This window comes from Solea senegalensis, linkage group LG4 (genome assembly GCF_019176455.1).
Source record: "Solea senegalensis isolate Sse05_10M linkage group LG4, IFAPA_SoseM_1, whole genome shotgun sequence".
Taxonomy (NCBI): domain Eukaryota; kingdom Metazoa; phylum Chordata; class Actinopteri; order Pleuronectiformes; family Soleidae; genus Solea; species Solea senegalensis.
This window is the reverse complement of record NC_058024.1, coordinates 26,505,177-26,522,029: the sequence shown is the minus strand read 5'-3', so window position 1 is coordinate 26,522,029 and position 16,853 is coordinate 26,505,177. Positions and strand designations below refer to the sequence as shown.

At 41.8% G+C, this 16,853-nt stretch overlaps 2 protein-coding genes across 3 annotated transcripts; both read left to right on the top strand.

Moving 5' to 3' along the window:
* Window positions 1–131: 131 nt before the first annotated feature.
* manf (mesencephalic astrocyte-derived neurotrophic factor) lies at window positions 132–2,555 on the top strand. Its single transcript, XM_044023404.1, has 4 exons — window positions 132–345; window positions 1,159–1,286; window positions 2,084–2,225; window positions 2,341–2,555. Exons 1-4 carry the CDS (start codon window positions 258–260, stop codon window positions 2,523–2,525), a joined length of 543 nt encoding a protein of 180 aa, XP_043879339.1. The 5' UTR covers window positions 132–257; the 3' UTR covers window positions 2,526–2,555.
* Window positions 2,556–6,270: 3,715 nt separating this feature from the next.
* On the top strand, window positions 6,271–12,785 carry thoc7 (THO complex 7). 2 transcript variants are annotated; one of them, XM_044024850.1, is made up of 8 exons: window positions 6,271–6,326; window positions 9,434–9,554; window positions 9,635–9,756; window positions 10,674–10,760; window positions 11,687–11,744; window positions 11,865–11,931; window positions 12,454–12,523; window positions 12,643–12,785. In XM_044024850.1, exons 1-8 carry the CDS (start codon window positions 6,308–6,310, stop codon window positions 12,699–12,701), a joined length of 603 nt encoding a protein of 200 aa, XP_043880785.1. In that variant the 5' UTR covers window positions 6,271–6,307; the 3' UTR covers window positions 12,702–12,785. The 2 variants fall into 2 exon arrangements, with proteins under 2 accessions (XP_043880785.1, XP_043880784.1); XM_044024849.1 differs by lacking the exons at window positions 9,434–9,554; window positions 9,635–9,756; window positions 10,674–10,760; ... (2 more) ...; window positions 12,454–12,523; window positions 12,643–12,785 and adding exons at window positions 7,043–8,321; window positions 8,463–9,325 and having other exon boundaries at window positions 6,276–6,326.
* Window positions 12,786–16,853: the final 4,068 nt, after the last annotated feature.

The window sequence follows — 16,853 nt, the reverse complement described above, 5'->3', positions numbered from 1 at the left end:
ACTGGACGTTGTTCCCGGAGTGCTCTGCTCCTGTCCAATCAGAGGAGAGTGCGTGGAGGAACCCGGAAACCGTTGAACTTTCTGACCAATAGGGTCTCGCTGTAAGTGTGACGTGTCACCGGGAAGCCTGTGGAACGATCCCACTTTTACCGGCGTCCGTAGTGAAAGCGGCAGCGGCGGCTCATGAGCCTCACATAAGCGGACTGTCCCTCCTCCAGCAGCGACCTTTTAGCACGTTTTTCTCCCCGCGCCGAATCATGTTGACTCTAAGCGGGTTGTCAGTGGCTCTCGCTCTCGCTCTGGTGCTGGGTGCCGCCGGAGCTCTGAAAGACGGAGAGTGTGAAGGTACGTCCGGCTGTTAGCTCCAATTAGCATCCAGTTAGCATCGCCAGAATGGCTGCCAGCAACTTTGTAAAGATGATGAAAATGACGGAAACCGCCGCAAAAAAAGGCTAGACCTTTTAAGCGATTAATCGGTCAACCGAGCTCTGTTTGTACAACCCTTTTCAGACACGGTGGTTCTCAAAGTGACTCAATTAACACACAATTTAGCGATATACTAACCTGCCACTTTATTAGGTACACCTGTTCAACGCTCGTCCACTACTTGTGTGTCACATTTACATAGTTAGCATTACATTAACGTACTACACACTCGTTTGTTCATAATCTCTTTTAAAATAACACTAATAGTGTAGTAATAATACTAGTCGTTTATTAGGGCTGCATAATTAGACGAAGATAAAAATCCAAAGAAATAAACACAATTTTGCTCCTTTTGACGAGAAAATGTTTTGTTTCTTTGTTTTGGGAGAAAATTGTTGTTACGATAATAGTCAGGTGTTAAAATGATCCGTCGTACCTATTATGAATAATGTCACAGTTGCAGTACAAGCTCTGAAGGCAAAAGTGAGTGCAACCCGGTTCTTAGAAGGTGTGCCTAATAAAGTGGACATGTTACAATACCATTCTAAATCAATGAGACGAGAAAACGCCCCAAAAACAATTTTACCAGTCTGAACATGAGTCAGAGTTCAAGAGAAAGAGAGAAATAATTTAAAATATTACTTAAATCCAACGTGAGAATAGATGGATAAGAATGAGGGTGAATTGTTTGACTTGGTTAAAATGAAAGTACTATTTTCCTTTCCGTTCCAGTGTGCGTCACGTTCCTCGGGAAGTTCTACCAGTCGCTCAGTGACAACAATGTGAAGTTCAACAGCGTGGACATCGAGAAGGCTCTCGTGAAGACCTGCAAGGACGCGAGAGGCAAAGAGAACCGCTTTGTGAGTAAACTTCAATTCTGAATTTGTTAGCGTGCGTCTGTAGTCGGAACTCGGAATTTTCCTGTTGAAGGAACAAACGCCTCCGGAACTTGGATTTCCAGCTCGGAAACTCGGCACAAACTCAACTTGAACCCCCGACACGGGATTCCACACAAACACTGTGAATTTTACTGTTGATATTATCTATTATTATTATTATTATTATTATTATTATTATTATTATTAGAATATATTATCGCCTCTGTTCTGATAATTCAAATTAATAGTTTCTCAGATGTGAATATCTTCTGGTTTCTTTTCATATAACAAAGAAAAGTGTTTTGTCCACAAACAAAAATGATTCAAACGTTGAGGTTTAGTAAACACAATCAACACAATCAACACTTTCTATTTCTTTCTGTTTTGTTCACTGCAGAGACCTGAGATCCTGTTGTACATTTATATGTCTTTCCTATGTTTTCATGCACCTTCTGTTCATTATAAATATTTTTAAAATCCTCTAAGTATTGTGTTTCTTCTTGTACCTCGTGTCCAGGCTGCTATGACTTCTTCATTTCTCTGGGGAATTAATAATCTATCGTTCTATCTCTCTATCGAACACCATCTATCTCGTTTGTTATCAATTGTTCAATCTATCCATCTGTCTATCATTCAGTCTGTCTATCATTCAGTCTGTCTATCAATCGCTAGATCTGTCTGTCGGTCAGTCTGTGTATTGTCTGTCTGTTTGTCGTTCGGTCTGTATTTTCTGTCTGTCGTCCGGTCACAAACCTTCTTTCTTTTGTCTTCCTGTCCAGTGTTACTACATCGGGGCGACGTCTGACGCAGCCACTAAGATAATCAACGAGGTTTCTCGGCCGCTCAGCTCCCACATCCCCGTGGAGAGGATCTGCGAGAAACTCAAGAAGAAGGACGGACAGATCTGTGAACTCAAATACGGTAAGAAAAAACAAAACAAAACAAACTTGAGTGCATTTATTTGCAAACACTGCTCAGGTAGTCAGTGTGTGTGTGTGTGTGTGTGTGACGACTTTGTGTCCTTTGTCCCGCGCAGACAAACAGCTGGACCTGAGCACGGTGGACCTGAAGAAGCTCAAAGTGAAGGACCTGAAGAAGATCTTGGAGGAGTGGGGCGAGTCCTGCAAAGGATGTGCCGAAAAGTCCGACTTCATCCGCAAAATCACGGAGCTCATGCCCAAATATGCGCCAGTGGCCGCCAAAGCACGGACAGACTTGTAACACAACAACAAAAACACACAGACGCACAACTTTGGACTCAGTTTGGACCGGACTGCTGTCAGTGAGGACCACGAGCACCTGACCTCTGTCTGTTTATGTTTGTTTTTTAAAGGGTTACAGGTTTAGACGTGTACATGTTGGTAAACACAGAAGAACATCCAGTAGAGAAGAGAATCCATTTATTTAATATTCATTGTACTCTGAAACCTTTTTGTAAAAAAATAAAAATACAATTAAGTCAATAGAAATATAGGCCTAAATATCAATCTGGAAACCTTTCACGGACGACTCCATGTTCTTCTGTTAAAGGTACAGTGTGTAAAATGTAGGGTTTTTTCTTTTCTTTTTTCGTTTGGCACAAATATTGAGATAAAGGTGTTATACTTCATTTTTTGTGTACTAACCCGTGATTGTATGATTTGTTCTCTTTCATTACCTCAGAATTTGCTCTCTTGTTTTTATGATTACTAGTGCAGAACCCGTACCCGATAGCTCTTCGTAGGCAAAATCATACGATGCTTTTCCATTAGTAATAGGATCAGAGTTTCCAAGCTCGCTGAGTCGATACTAAAAATGTGACGTCGACAAACTGCCGGTCACTGACTGACAGAGTGTCGTCACTGGAAGAGTCATGAGCTCGACATCCGACACAAGAATCGGACCGAACAATGCCGAACTGTACATCAGTTAATAAGACTTAAAAATCCCCGTGCACTAATCTCCTAATGTTTCTGTAGAATCACGACCCAACGTTCAGTGACTGTACTCCACTCGTGCAGGAAGTACTGAACATTTCTGTGAACAGATTTTATTCTTTAATCAACTGATTCTAACAATTCAGTCAATAGTTTGTCGCGTATAAAACAAACAACAAGGCACATTTGTGCAGCCGCTGCTATGATAGGTCCCTCGTGAAGGGGGCGGGGCGTTGGGGGCAAATTTTTCTAAAATAAATGATGTCAAAATCGTAATTGAGTCGCTGCCTCTCAACCAAACTATCGGACAGTTATATGGTTGGCATTTATAGACCGATATCAGGAGGTGGATCAGCTCTACGGACCAGGTCTTGTACGAAGTTTCAACAACACTTGGAAGTGAAAACTGAGGTAAATGGTTTCTAAGTTTTACACACTGTACCTTTTTCTTTTTTTCTTCTCTCAACGGTGTGTGAGCCGTCAGTGGGCGTCGGCTCGGATTTAAAGGATCTTATTTCGTCACTCGCATGTTTCTGAGATTGTTGAGTTGTTTAGTACCGTCACGGTAAAATCTTTTGACATTCTGTGGGAAAACCTGCCGAGAGTTGGATAAGAAGTTTCCTCTCTCGCTCTCAGGTCTTTAACTGCCAATTAGCTTAGCTTAGCATAAGGTTTGAGTGATTGATCTGGTTCTGGGAGAAGCAGAACAAAATCCATCTGGTGTTTTGCCATAGGATTGTTTTTTTTGCTTTTTGTAAAATAACACAATCCTCAAATATTCCACTCTTCTGTTCCACAGATGAGCACTAGGGGGCAGTATTGTCCCAGTGTCAACACTGATTAGCTTTTCCTGACGTAACGGAAAGCAAATGTTTGTTTCACTCCAGATTAAAAATTTGAACCATCTCGTTACTCGAACACAAAGTATCTCGCGTCACGTTACGCTAATGATGCGGAGAACTTGTTGACCTCGCATGTAATCATTTCACGCCAAACGCATTTTTAATGAACATGCGTTCTATGGGTAGGATTAACGAGAATCTACGGGGATGAATAATGTAATCTAATCTTCGTAATTATGTTTAAATGTATGTTTATGTTTAGCTTAGAAACCAAATGCTGCCTCTGGAGAGTGCTCTGGAGAGTGCTTGTCAATTGGTTGCTATATCCAACTTCACCACTAGGGGGCAGTATTTCTCACACACTGATTTTAAAATACATGTACTTTTTTTAAACATTATTTTGAGACCCACTCTCACAAACGTTCACATATTTCATTTTTCTTGTTGCACGTTTTAAGCATTTTATTTATACATTTTTGTCAGAAATGTTTAATAATTTGCTTCTAATTCTAGAAAAATGAAACGATCCAACACAAAAGGGAGTCCACAGTCACGATGGACCATCATTGAAATCTAATAAATCGTAGATTTCAAAACACAAAGTGACGACAAACTGACATTTAAATGACATTATACATGACATGGGAACAGCAGAGTTAGAGGAATGGTTATTAGATATTTATTCAGGTTTTTCTTGTTTTCTTTTAAGATGCTTTCCAGGATTTTTTCGTTGTATTATTTTTGTCTGTTTACGTTGCAGACGGTTTCTGTGCTGTAGCTTTAAATGAAGGGAACGTGTGTGTGTGTGTGTGTGGGGATATGTGACATTTCAAAATAAACACGTGAAAATCCACCAGACAGTGACTTTTGTTTTTTTGATCCCACCACCCGAACTTTCCCTCAGCCACAGACGCATCAATATTCCATTGTTAGACATACAAATAATAATAACGTATGCGTCACATCTCGTTGATGTTGATGATAATGTATGTTATGATTTGGCGCTATACAAATAAAATTGAATTGAAAAAAGTAACTGGTGATTGATGTGATTGATGAGCTGAGTCGAGGCGTCATAAGTGGAATTTGTGTCAACACATATTCAGACGTCGTGAAAATATTGACACAAATCTAATCCCATGCATAACTGTAATTTCTTCTTTTTTAACATATTAAAGAAATCTAGACACCTTCAGATATATTTGATTTAAATAGTGTATTTGGTTTTATTTTGTAGTTGAAAATCAATTTTAAAAACCAAAAGCCATGAAACAATCAACTTGTGCTTGGGCCCCATATAGGCTGGGTCCGGCTCTGCACACATACATAAATACATAAATCTGAACTAAAACCCCGACACTCTGTGGGTCATGACCCAGTCTTTGGGAACCACTGGTTTAGATAACTCTGGTTCACACCAAGTTTATTATATTTCATGGAAACTGAATGAAAATTAAAATTGATCAAAATAAGATATATTTTTTTAACTGAAATACAAATAAAAACTAAAGTTTATTTTAAAAAAGGGGAAAAAAAAGACAACTAACTGACACTAAAATTGTAGAACTTAAATTCATGTCAATTAATTTCACCAGAGAGACCAGGTTAGTTTCAGGCAATCAGTCAGTCATCATCTAACCGCTTTATCCTCCACCAGAGGGTCGCGGGGGGTGCTGTGCCAATCTCAGCTACATGGGGCGATAGGCGGGGTCACACCCTGGACAGTTGGCCAGTCCATCGCAGGGCCACACACAACTAGAGACAAACAACCATTCACTCTCACACTCACTCCTTTAGAGTGTCCAATTCACCTAATCCCCACATTGCATGTTTTTAGACTGTGGGAGGAAGCCGGAGAACCCGGAGAGAACCCACGCACACACGGGGAGAACATGCAAACTCCATGCAGAAAGACCCTTGTTCCAACCGGGGATCGAACCCGGGTCTTCTCGCTGCAAGGCGAGAGTGCTGAACAGAGACATTCAAAAACAAAACATCACTACAAAAGACAAACTAGTCACAAACAAAACAACATGACAAAAAGATAATAAAGAAGTCAACATGTAATATAGGTTATAGGTAAACGTTCATTGATCCAGTTCTCATGACGGTCACTAAGAGCTTCGAACTGTAGAGGGCAGCATTACGCCGGAAATTGTTGAATGACTTGGCTCCATCGTTTGCTTTGTTCACTTCCTGTTGCTCAATAAAGTTTTTTTTTTTTCATCACCTGGGTAAACGCGACATGGGTGCAGTTACAGACGGTGAGTTACTGTTTAATTTAACTCTAGAAAAGGCCACGAGTATAAACATGTACTATTTTACATAGTACACAAATGTTGAATGTGCGAAAATAAAGTCATTGTTCACTCGTAGGTGTAAGTTTGCTCTGTAATAACAGCTAATTCCACAACAATAGCCACGTTAGCTCGCTGGCTAACCGTTAGCTCGGCGTCTCTTTTTGAACTTATCCCGAGTATTTTTTCCACTTTCCCGCGGGTTTAAATACAACTAGACACGGATTCGTGAAAGCAGAGGCTCATGTTCGTGTTCTCAAATGATTGTATTATATAGAGCAGACACAATTACTCGGATCAATCAATTAATCAATTCATTGTTTAATTGATTGATCCGAGTAATTGTGTCTTGAATGGATAATCAATTCAGTGGTTAAAGTGTTTTAAACAAGCTCATGTGCCTTTTCAGCCTCTTAAATGTGAGTGTTTTCTGATTTCTAAAAAAATAAATTAAAGTGACTAATTTAAAAAAAAGAAGACTTTGGAACGCCGTCATTTTTTTCCCGTGGTTTTCTGACATTTTGTGAACCTAACGGTTACTCGATAATTGTATAAAGAGAGAAAAAATGAAACTTTACAGCAAAGTGTCAAGTCATTTGGCTGTGCTTTTTAATGACACAATATAGTCATACAAGTAAGTTAATTACAAGAGGCATCAAGAATAAAGACATACCTGAATTCAGGTGGAGGTACTGGAGGTACTACACCACTGAAGAGGCACTTGAAAAGATCATGGAGCCAGATCCCGAACCCACGGAGCGCCACCCTGTAACGTCGGATGAGGACACCGACACAGACGATGAAGATGAAGACTACCTTCCAGGGGCTGACTCCTCCTCCACCAGCTCATCCGACTTATCTGATAGCGGGGAAGGGGAGACGCTACTGGACCTGTCATGGAGGTCCAAAAACGGAGAGATCCACTGGGCACCCACAAATTCCACGACGCTCCAGTTTAAATCTCCACGTCCAGGACTGACCCCAGGACCCTCCCGCTATGCCGTGGCCAGAGTTGGCGAGCTGATTGACAGTTTTGATTCATATTTCACTGCGAAGATCACAAACCTTGTCACTGAATATACCAACCTGCATGGGAGAAGGACGGTCCCCGAGTGGAAGGACCTCGATGTCACCACCGTGCGGTCTTACTTTGGACTCCTTCTTTTAGCCGGTGTCTATCGGTCCCACAGGGAACCAACCTGCAGCCTGTGGGATGACCAGACGGGCCGGCATATCTTTCGGGCGACCATGTCTCTCAAAACTTTTGTGTTGATTGGTAGAATCCTGCGCTTTGATGACCCGCTGTCCAGACCACACCGCCGGGAAGCAGATAAACTGGCTGCTGTCCGGGAAATCTGGGACCTATGGACGGCCCAGCTCCCTCGAATGTTCAATCCAGGTGTAGACATTCGACTGGACGAGCAACTCGTGCCATACCGGGGACGTTGTGAATTCCGGCAACGCGTTCCCAGGAAGCCATCCAAGTATGGCTTAAAAATGTGGGTCACCTGTGACGCACAAACATCATACGCATGGAGGGTTTGCGTTTACACCGGCCAATCAGCTGATGCGCCGGCCGAACAAAACCAAGGACGGAGGGTCATGTTGGACATGATGAAGGGGCTGAGAGGGGTGACTATGATGTGTGGTCGTTTCTTTTCCTCCTGCGGGCTGGCAGAGGAGCTACTCCGAAAAAAGATCACCATGGTTGGCACAATGCGCAAAAACCGACCTGAGCTTCCCCCTGAGCTCCTGAGGGTACAGGACAGAGAGGTCTTCTCCTCCATTTTCGCATTCACTCCAACTCACACCCTGGTTTCCTACATCCCAAGGGGGGGCAAAAACATTGTCCTGCTCAGCACCAAACACCAGGCGCCGGAGATCAGCAGCGAAGCCAGAAGGAAGCCCCAGATCCTACTTGATTATAACCGCTGCAAAGGACGAGTGGATAACATGGATGAGGTATGTTTACACCTCCATAAACATGTACACGTATGCACATGGTTTTTCAGGAATGTATGTGCTTGTCTGACTATTCAGCGTTTCTTATCATGTAAAAACATGTTTCATCATCTTTGTCTCTTGTCCTTTTTTGTTTTGCAGATGATCTCTGCCTTCAGCTGCAGGAGGGGGACCAAACGGTGGCCCATGGCCCTCTTTTTTAACATGCTGGACATCAGTGCCCTCAACGCCTACATTGTGTGGACGGCCATTGATCCAGCATGGCATCAGGGAAAGTCCCACAGCAGGAGGCTGTTCCTGGAGGAGCTGGGAAAGAAACTGGTCACCCCACAGATGGCCCGCAGACAATGCCACACACCGACAGCAGGGGACGCCAGCCTCGTCTCAGAAGCTCAGGCTGATCTGGATAACCCCACCACAGACTCCACCCACACCACCACACCCAGCTGCACACCCGCCGCCCGTGTGAGGAGGCAGTGTGCGCTCTGCCGTCCACGGAGAATTGTGCACTGCACCTGCAAAAAATGTGGAAAATACGTTTGCAAGGATCATTACACTGCACTCTGCAGCTCCTGCCCCCCCTGAACTGTTCACATAAGACACTGTTCGCTTATGTTGTTCTTGTTATTCAGGTTATGTTCATTTACAGATCGTGTTCTTGCTCTGTTTTAGGGTTTATGTTGTTATAATAGGTGCAAATGTTAGAAAGAATAGGCGAAATTCTTTGTCACAGCACAAAGAATAATAAATATATTAGGACTTAAAAACAAAAATCAAGAAAATAATGTGAGTATTAATGTGAGTATTTGACATTGAGCAAAAAATAATAAATTAAATCAAATTAAAAGTAGAAAACATGCATCTTCTTGTTTTTTTTGATGTGGCAAATGGAGAAAATACCTGCGTTTCCTGATGGAGGGCACTTGCACTTTGATGTGCTGGGAAAGGTCTTGTCCTGAATGTTTGTGTTGCAGATTACTACAAATAAAGCAACTACAAAGTCAGGATGGACTGATGATCTGATTAGGTCAAGCCTGGATTTCTCTGTAACCCTTGATTTCCTCATTTTGCCTTTTGTAAAAACAACGTCTCGTCTTTTGTTCCCGTCCTAGATGAAGTCATCCGCAAACGTCTTCTCATCGACGGGGACGGAGCTGGTGATGACCGCCGCATCAACGTGCTGCTGAAGAGTTTCACTAAATGGTGCAGCTCGCCCGGTCCACCGGAGGAAGGGTGAGTGAGGAGGAGGAAGCTGCTGTGACGAGCTACTTCTCTATTTTATCTCACAAACCTCCTTCTTGTTCTGTTGAAAGCTTCACACAGAGGATGTTGGGGACACTGGCCCAGTGCGAGTTCTCCATGGGAAAGACGATGATGGTTTACAATATGAATTTACGGGAAATGGAGAATTATGAGGACATCTACCGGAACATAGGTGAGTTACAAAAATAACAGGCTTTTACGTTTTTTTAAAATGTCCCTAAACAGACCTGAGTCATTAAAAGTGCTTGAATGTTGTGCAAGAGAGAAGTGAAGTTGATATTTAGGTAAATGTCTCCCTTGTTTGTTACAACGCCACCTACTGTTTCATGCCCTGCGTTGCTTGATGTACGTAGACTAGGCCTACACAGGACAAACTCATAATCACTCGTGGTGTTGTGGACACTGTCCACTGTCTCTCTCTCCGCCCGTTGACGTGAGATTCCGTGCAGAACAATGAGCGAGTAAAGCAACATATAATGTGTGAAAAGGAGAATATTAGCCTCTTGTCTTCAGGCCCGTGTCCAGCTCAGTGTATTAACTGTTGTGATCACTGACCTGGTACTTTTAGGAAGTCTTTTAATACCCAGTTGTTGATGTTACTGTATGTTTTGTTCTTTGCACTTTGGGCACCTTGGTTGACTGACTGAGTGCTTTAACGGGTCAAGTTTATAAACAGCTTACTTTCTCATACCAAATCCAAAATGCCACACATGAACCTGTAAAAGTTGGCAGCAGTGGATCAACAACTCCTGAGCGATGTGATGTAAAATTACTAATTTTCTCTATGGACTTTGGTGTGAGTGAGCGTGCAGTTCACAAAGTTAAGTTTCCAGTCAGAAAAGAGTGAGATAAAAACAGTGACTGTGAGATATTGTTGTCTTGAGCAGCTTACAACCAGTATTTTCACTAAAGCTGCTCTCTGCAGCAGAGAATAGGACACATTTTATAACACAAGTTTATATCCAAGTTGTTGATTACTCAACATAAACACACTTCATATATGTCTATGCAGTCACATACGAGTCTGTCTGCTTCTCATAGCCATTTTTAACACAATCACCCCGTGACCTGTTTTTGTTTGCTCCGCAGAACAAAATATCACGTCTGCACATGAGAAGATCGCAGATTGCAAAAAGGAAATCCAGAGGGCAAAGAGGATACGGAAGAATCGCCAAGGTGAAACTGTTTCCTGGGCTCTCAACTGTCCAAACCCGAGTGTTTGTTTCTCATATACAGTTTACTGACATGTTTGTTTGTGTTCCGGTAAAGAAACAAAATATATTGAACCTAAATGTCAGTTACTTCAGTCGATGAAACAAATACAGGCCTGTGTGTGTCTGTTGCTGGAAAACAGCCTGAGACACTAAAACATGAAAACGTCAAAAAGACTACTTAAGCCCCTTGTCCACCTGTGGTCCCAGCTCACCTCACTCACCCAGTACTGAACAGAAATACAGCAGCAGTGTTTGTGATGCAGTGCTGTCGCTAAATACACCAGAATCCTCTGTTAAATATTGACATTTTAGACATTTCTCTGGTAATTGTTGGAGATTAACCTACGTTTTTAGGATTGTTAAGTCTTTTTAACTGATCTACAGTTTGCCATTGTTCGGACGTCTCTTCCTGTGACGGCACTCTGACCAATCAGAGTGGCTGGCAGTCTGGCGACGTCACGCATGGTATCGCCTCAGCATGCTTGGAACCAAAATAACCATGCCGCGCTGAGGCGAGTCCCCATTAGTACTTTAAAGGGGTCAGGGTCACACGGTGATGCACTGGCTAGCATTGTTGCCTCACAGCGAGATGGTCACTGCTTTCAGATCCAGTTCGACCTTTCTGTGTAGAGGGTTTCCTCCCACAGTCCCAAAACACGCAGATTCAGTCAGAGTTCTGGTTTATGATCGTTATTCTTTAATCTAATTAAGTCCTCCTCCCGTCTCTGTATGTTTGCACTGTGAAGGACTGGTGACCTGTCCAGCCTGAATCCTGCCTTTTGCCCTATGTCAGCTGGCCAGTTTGTGGCCTTACGTGTTTTAAAAAGTTAGGTAAACATATTAAAATTCTTTTGGTCTCACACCCTTTTCTTCCATCTTCCTCTTCAGAGTACGACGCTTTAGCAAAGATTATCCAGCAACACCCAGACCGACATGAAACGCTCCAGTAAGTCACCCCGCGTCCTTTTCATTTCATTTATTCAAATGTGTATTATCTGGGTTATTCTGTAACTCTGTTGTTTCCTTTCATGATAATCGTGATGTCCTTCATTTTTGCCGTGGACAGACAGTTGGAGGCGCTCGACAAAGAACTGCAGCAACTGTCCAACATCAAGGACCGTGTGGACGCCAAGGTAAAAAAAATACAACTTCCCTTTTCAACATCTGTGCACACCAACACAGATGCAGTACAATGGTGAATTTCACTTATTAAAAAGAGCATGGAAAATGCACAAGGGTCCACTCAGTAACGGGATATTTTAAGAAAAGTGTATGGTCACCATGAGACTCCACTTTCTGTCTGGAAATGTTTGTTTGTAAACCGCTTATTCTCCTGCAACGCCGTCCATAGAGGAAATCTGCATCTTTAACTGGTGTGGACACAGGGAAGCTACTGGACTACTGCTGTTCTTGTCAAGTCTGTGTCACTCGGGTTAATCTGAAGGAAGAATTTCACTAAACACTAAAGTCACAAAATAACACACTTCTGACGGAAGCAGGAAATGATCAACTCCTGTGATTTTTCTCTATGGGCTTTGATTGCAGTGAGAGGGTGATTAAGTTCCCAGTCAAAAACAAGTGGTTTAACAACAAGATAAAGAGGTGAACATGTTGTGAATGTTTGACTGAAATGGTTTTAATCTCCCGTTTGTCAGTTGGAGCTGAGGAAGAAGCAGTTCCACGTGCTGCTCAGCACCATTCAGGAACTACAGCAGACCCTTGATAGTGAGTAAACATGGACATGTTGACATCGTTTGTGCTTTTTTACTGTGTTTATGTTCCTTATTCTTATCCTCATCGGTTAAGATCGCCACGCCTCGCTAATCGTTTTTAATCTCCCGCAGATGACGAAAAGGCGGATGATGACAACAATCAGGGGAGTCCCGCAGAGAACGGCGACTGAGCAATGAAAGAAGCGAACATTTTCAATTTCCTTCACATAGTTTTTACATGTTGTTAAATAAAGCTGGATTTTTCTTAAAATTCATTGACACAGTGAGTAACTCAAATTAATTTTTTTACACAATAACACAAATAGTCAATGTTGTTTTCATTCTTGGGAGCAGATTCAGTGAATTTGTTGTCAGATAATACCACCAGGGGGAGCTGAAGCACTCACTTTTTTTACCTGTAGGTAGATTTGTGTTGTATTTTGAAGACAGGGGCGTCCTCTGACATATTTTAATTGTGGATTCTATTCAGACACAACCATGGATTGTAGTTTTAGAAATAAAATATGTGAATAATCACAGAAAAGTAAACAGATCCAAACTAAACTAAAACAGAAGAATAAAAACAAAAACTACATTTCAAACCTTACTCATTCTTAGATCAGGGGTTCCCAAAGGCTGGATCGGGGCCCACAGGTGTGACATTTTTTGGGCCTTCAAACAACTTTTGTAAATTTATTAAATTTAAGATGAATTTGTATACATTTAAATTTTTTTTAAACCTGCATGTGCAAATTGACTCACTAATCTTCAGTGGTCTTCACATGCCAGAAAAGATGCCATTTTTTATTTGTGGTGTAAGGTTTTCAATATGTGACAAACACACACTCTGGCTGGTTTGTCCATGAGAGGCTGCAGAGATGTGGCGGTGCAAGACCCTAACCCTAACCCCGGGGGTGGAGTGGCTCAGTGGTTAAGACCGGTACCCTAAGTGTGAAAAACATCATGGTCGCAAGTTCGATTCCACCCCTCGCTGATTGTACTCAATTCCATTGTAAGTCGCTTTGGATGAAAGCGTCTGCTAAATGACATGTAATGTAATGTAATGCAAGATGGCGGATTCGGTACAGCAAGGCCCTTGTCTGAAATATTTTAATATGCTTATTCTAAAGCTACAAAACCCCAGCTATGTTTTATTTGATCACAAATGTGCACTTATACAAACATACATACGGACAGTATGGTAATAAAACCCTTTCGAAGTGTTGCACACTTGGACCTTTGAAGTCATGCGTCCCATGCGTAATAAGAAGTGTGTGTATTGACTGTCGAGGGAAATTCAAATGTAAACAAGGAGTAGCAGCATAATGTAATTAGAGATAAACAAAAAATGAATGGGAATCATTTTATGGGAATCATTTTATATATATATATATATATATATATATATATATATATATATATATATATATATATATATATAGACATAGACAGACAGACGACTTTATTGATCCCTTTGGGAGGTTCCCTTGGGGAAATTAACAGCTCCAACATCAGCACACAGCACTGTAAAGATTAGAGTCACACTTTTCAGGAGACTGGAAAGAGAAACACCCCAGTTACCAAACACCATAAAATATAGAATAGAATAAAATAAGCTAAAATAAAAATCTAAGAGAATATAAAAAAACAAACATAAATGACCCATGCTATATATATATATATATATATATATATATATATATATATATATATATATATATATATATATATATATATACATACATACACATACACATATACATATATATGTATATACATACACACACAGGTACACACACACCTACAGTTACCCCGTATTGCCCAGTATATATATGTATATATATATATATATTATATATATACATATATATATGTATATGAAACACACAGTGTAAAATAAGGACCATATGAAGGTGACAGTTATTATTTTATTTTGGTGAGACGTTGTGCATGCGTGCGTGCTCGTACACTCTGACCCGGCCGTGACGCAGTGACGTCGCCGTCCCAGAATGCAGTCTGGTAAACAGACATGGAAGCACCAGGTGAAGACCTCCACAGAGGCTGAGCTCCGCTTCACTCGCGCTCTCCCACCGCCTCCAGTCTCCTTCTCCCGGTGCATCCAGCCGAGTCGCGCCCGACCGCGGTCGCAGTCACTGCTGCAGCCTCCAGAGCCGCGGTAAGAGCCGAGTTACCGCCGCTCTCTGACCGCCGCCGCTGCTGCTCATGACTTCTGCTCTGTCTGCTGTCAGTCTCCAACCCCCCCTCCCCTTTCCCTCCTCCTCCCCGCTAACGCTAGTCATGGCTGGAAGGCTACTGCTAACAGGCTAACAGGCTAACGTAGCCGCCACTGCTCTCTCTGCTGTAACGGTTGTAGCAGTCACTCTTCCCCCGCTCTGCGGACATGACACAGCCCGTGAAAGATACTCGCCTTTCCCCCTTCTTTCACACTCTCTTCACTATATATAGACATTTCTTTTTACACTTTTGATGAAATAAAGCTTAACCTCCACATTAGTTGTGTGTGTGTGTGTGTGTGAGGCAACGTTACCTCATACTGTAACCGCTGTTAGCTGCTGCTAAGCTAACTGGGGTTGTCCTGTGAAGTTTTCACGTCAGAGACCAAACACTTTCTGTTTTCATAAACACAACGTCACATTTTGACTTTCATAGTCACTGACACATCCTCAAAAATCCAAATCACTGCTGACTTGAGGCTAAACTATGAGTAATAACATGAATAAAGTAGGGGTGAAATATATTGGACTTTTTGCCGATATATTAGATATTATGAGAGTGCTCGGGCCGATAACCAATATGACACCGCGATACGTCAGCGGCGTTTGCTAGTGTTTGAAACAGGGGAAGCTCGTTTCAGGCCCAATTATTTACACCTACGTTCTTACATTAATTCTGCAAACAAACAGCGAGAACAAGGAGACATGATAATTACGTTTCTTTACAGTGTAGAGTATATGTACAAATAAATATCGCCGAGCAAATAACACACAACGACCAGCTCCCGAAAAGGCTCCGCTGTCATGTATGTTTCTGCAACGCTGTCAGTCAAAAAGTTGCCCCTTCTTTCAGACAGTTCCTCCAATCATCATGTAGAAGCTTAGTATCCGCCCACTGATCCATTGGCTCCCAGACCATTACCTGCGCTCCTGCTCCTGCTCCTGCTCCTGCGGTGGGTGACCCCCCCCAGACAAGACACGTGTTCTGTCACCTGACCCAGTAACCTGGGGTGCGAACTTTGTGGACAGCGAGTGGCACTTGATTTATCCACCGCTGTCACCTCCTGTCGTCATGTGTGTACTACGCTGCTTCTACACGAACACGAGTGAAGACACACATGAACACAGCACCTCGATCCATGCTTGAAAATCCAGAAATACAATCTGGATATGCTTTAAAATACGAGAGTTTGAAGTTGGTTTATTAGCCACAGCTTTGAAATAAAGTATTGAAGTGTTATGCAAATTCAAACCAAACCTAATTAATAAAAGTATTGTAATTAACACACATCAATTATCATTGTATGTCTTTGTGTTTTTTTGCCGAGTCAGGCCGTCGGCTACTACTGTGATTCCATTAACAGAAGGTTATTGAATCAGTTATGAGGAGAAAAATAATGATAATAATAAACATGTCATGGATTCTATCAGTAAAAGGGATTATTGTGGGGTTAGGGTTACTGCCGTCTAATGGACTGGATTACCCTGCGTGACGACAATGTTACTTTCCAGACGTGATTAACTTTATCAAGGAAGAGCAAAAACAAAGAAGCTGACACTGAATCATCTTTATGTGTATCTTTGTGTCCAGGTTTCTTTTCCATTGTGTGGCAGCGAGCGATCATCCAAACTGATGAGGATCGGCTAATTGACCTTAAAATAAGTTCCTTTTTTTGTTTTCTTTTTTTTCTTATTTTTGACGAGGTAAGAGCTCACATATACTATAATCATCATAACTGGTTATGTTGCTCACAAATGTCTGTTTTAGAAATGCATCGGAATTTGCACAGTGATTGTTTCTCAATCGATTTTACAAACAGACTTTTTTATTTTGGTTCCTGGCTTCACTGGTATTTATGAGTTATTTTTTAAATCCATACACTGTACAACAAACACATATCTGATCCTGTTTGTTGATAGAAAATAAGAGATAAACTGATGTTTGCCTCTGTCCCGTTGTGACTCATATGCCTGAAAAAACATCAGAGGGTTTCAATAAAAGGGTTAGTTCAGGATTTTTGATAGTGACACACATGGCCGAGTCAGTATACCTCATAATATAAACAACTGCCTAAGTCTATGACATCTTACGAATTAATCTGCCCCTTT

What these genes read in the sequence shown, in the direction of transcription:
- thoc7 (XM_044024849.1), top strand. Translation starts at nt 7,092, where the DNA reads ATGGAGCCAGATCCCGAACCCACGGAGCGCCACCCTGTAACGTCGGAT. An exon ending in GAGTGGATAACATGGATGAG is followed by an intron (nt 8,322 to 8,462) that starts GTATGTTTACAC and finishes TTTGTTTTGCAG; the next exon opens with ATGATCTCTGCCTTCAGCTG.
- manf (XM_044023404.1), top strand. Translation starts at nt 258, where the DNA reads ATGTTGACTCTAAGCGGGTTGTCAGTGGCTCTCGCTCTCGCTCTGGTG. An exon ending in GAGGCAAAGAGAACCGCTTT is followed by an intron (nt 1,287 to 2,083) that starts GTGAGTAAACTT and finishes CTTCCTGTCCAG; the next exon opens with TGTTACTACATCGGGGCGAC. An exon ending in GATCTGTGAACTCAAATACG is followed by an intron (nt 2,226 to 2,340) that starts GTAAGAAAAAAC and finishes TGTCCCGCGCAG; the next exon opens with ACAAACAGCTGGACCTGAGC.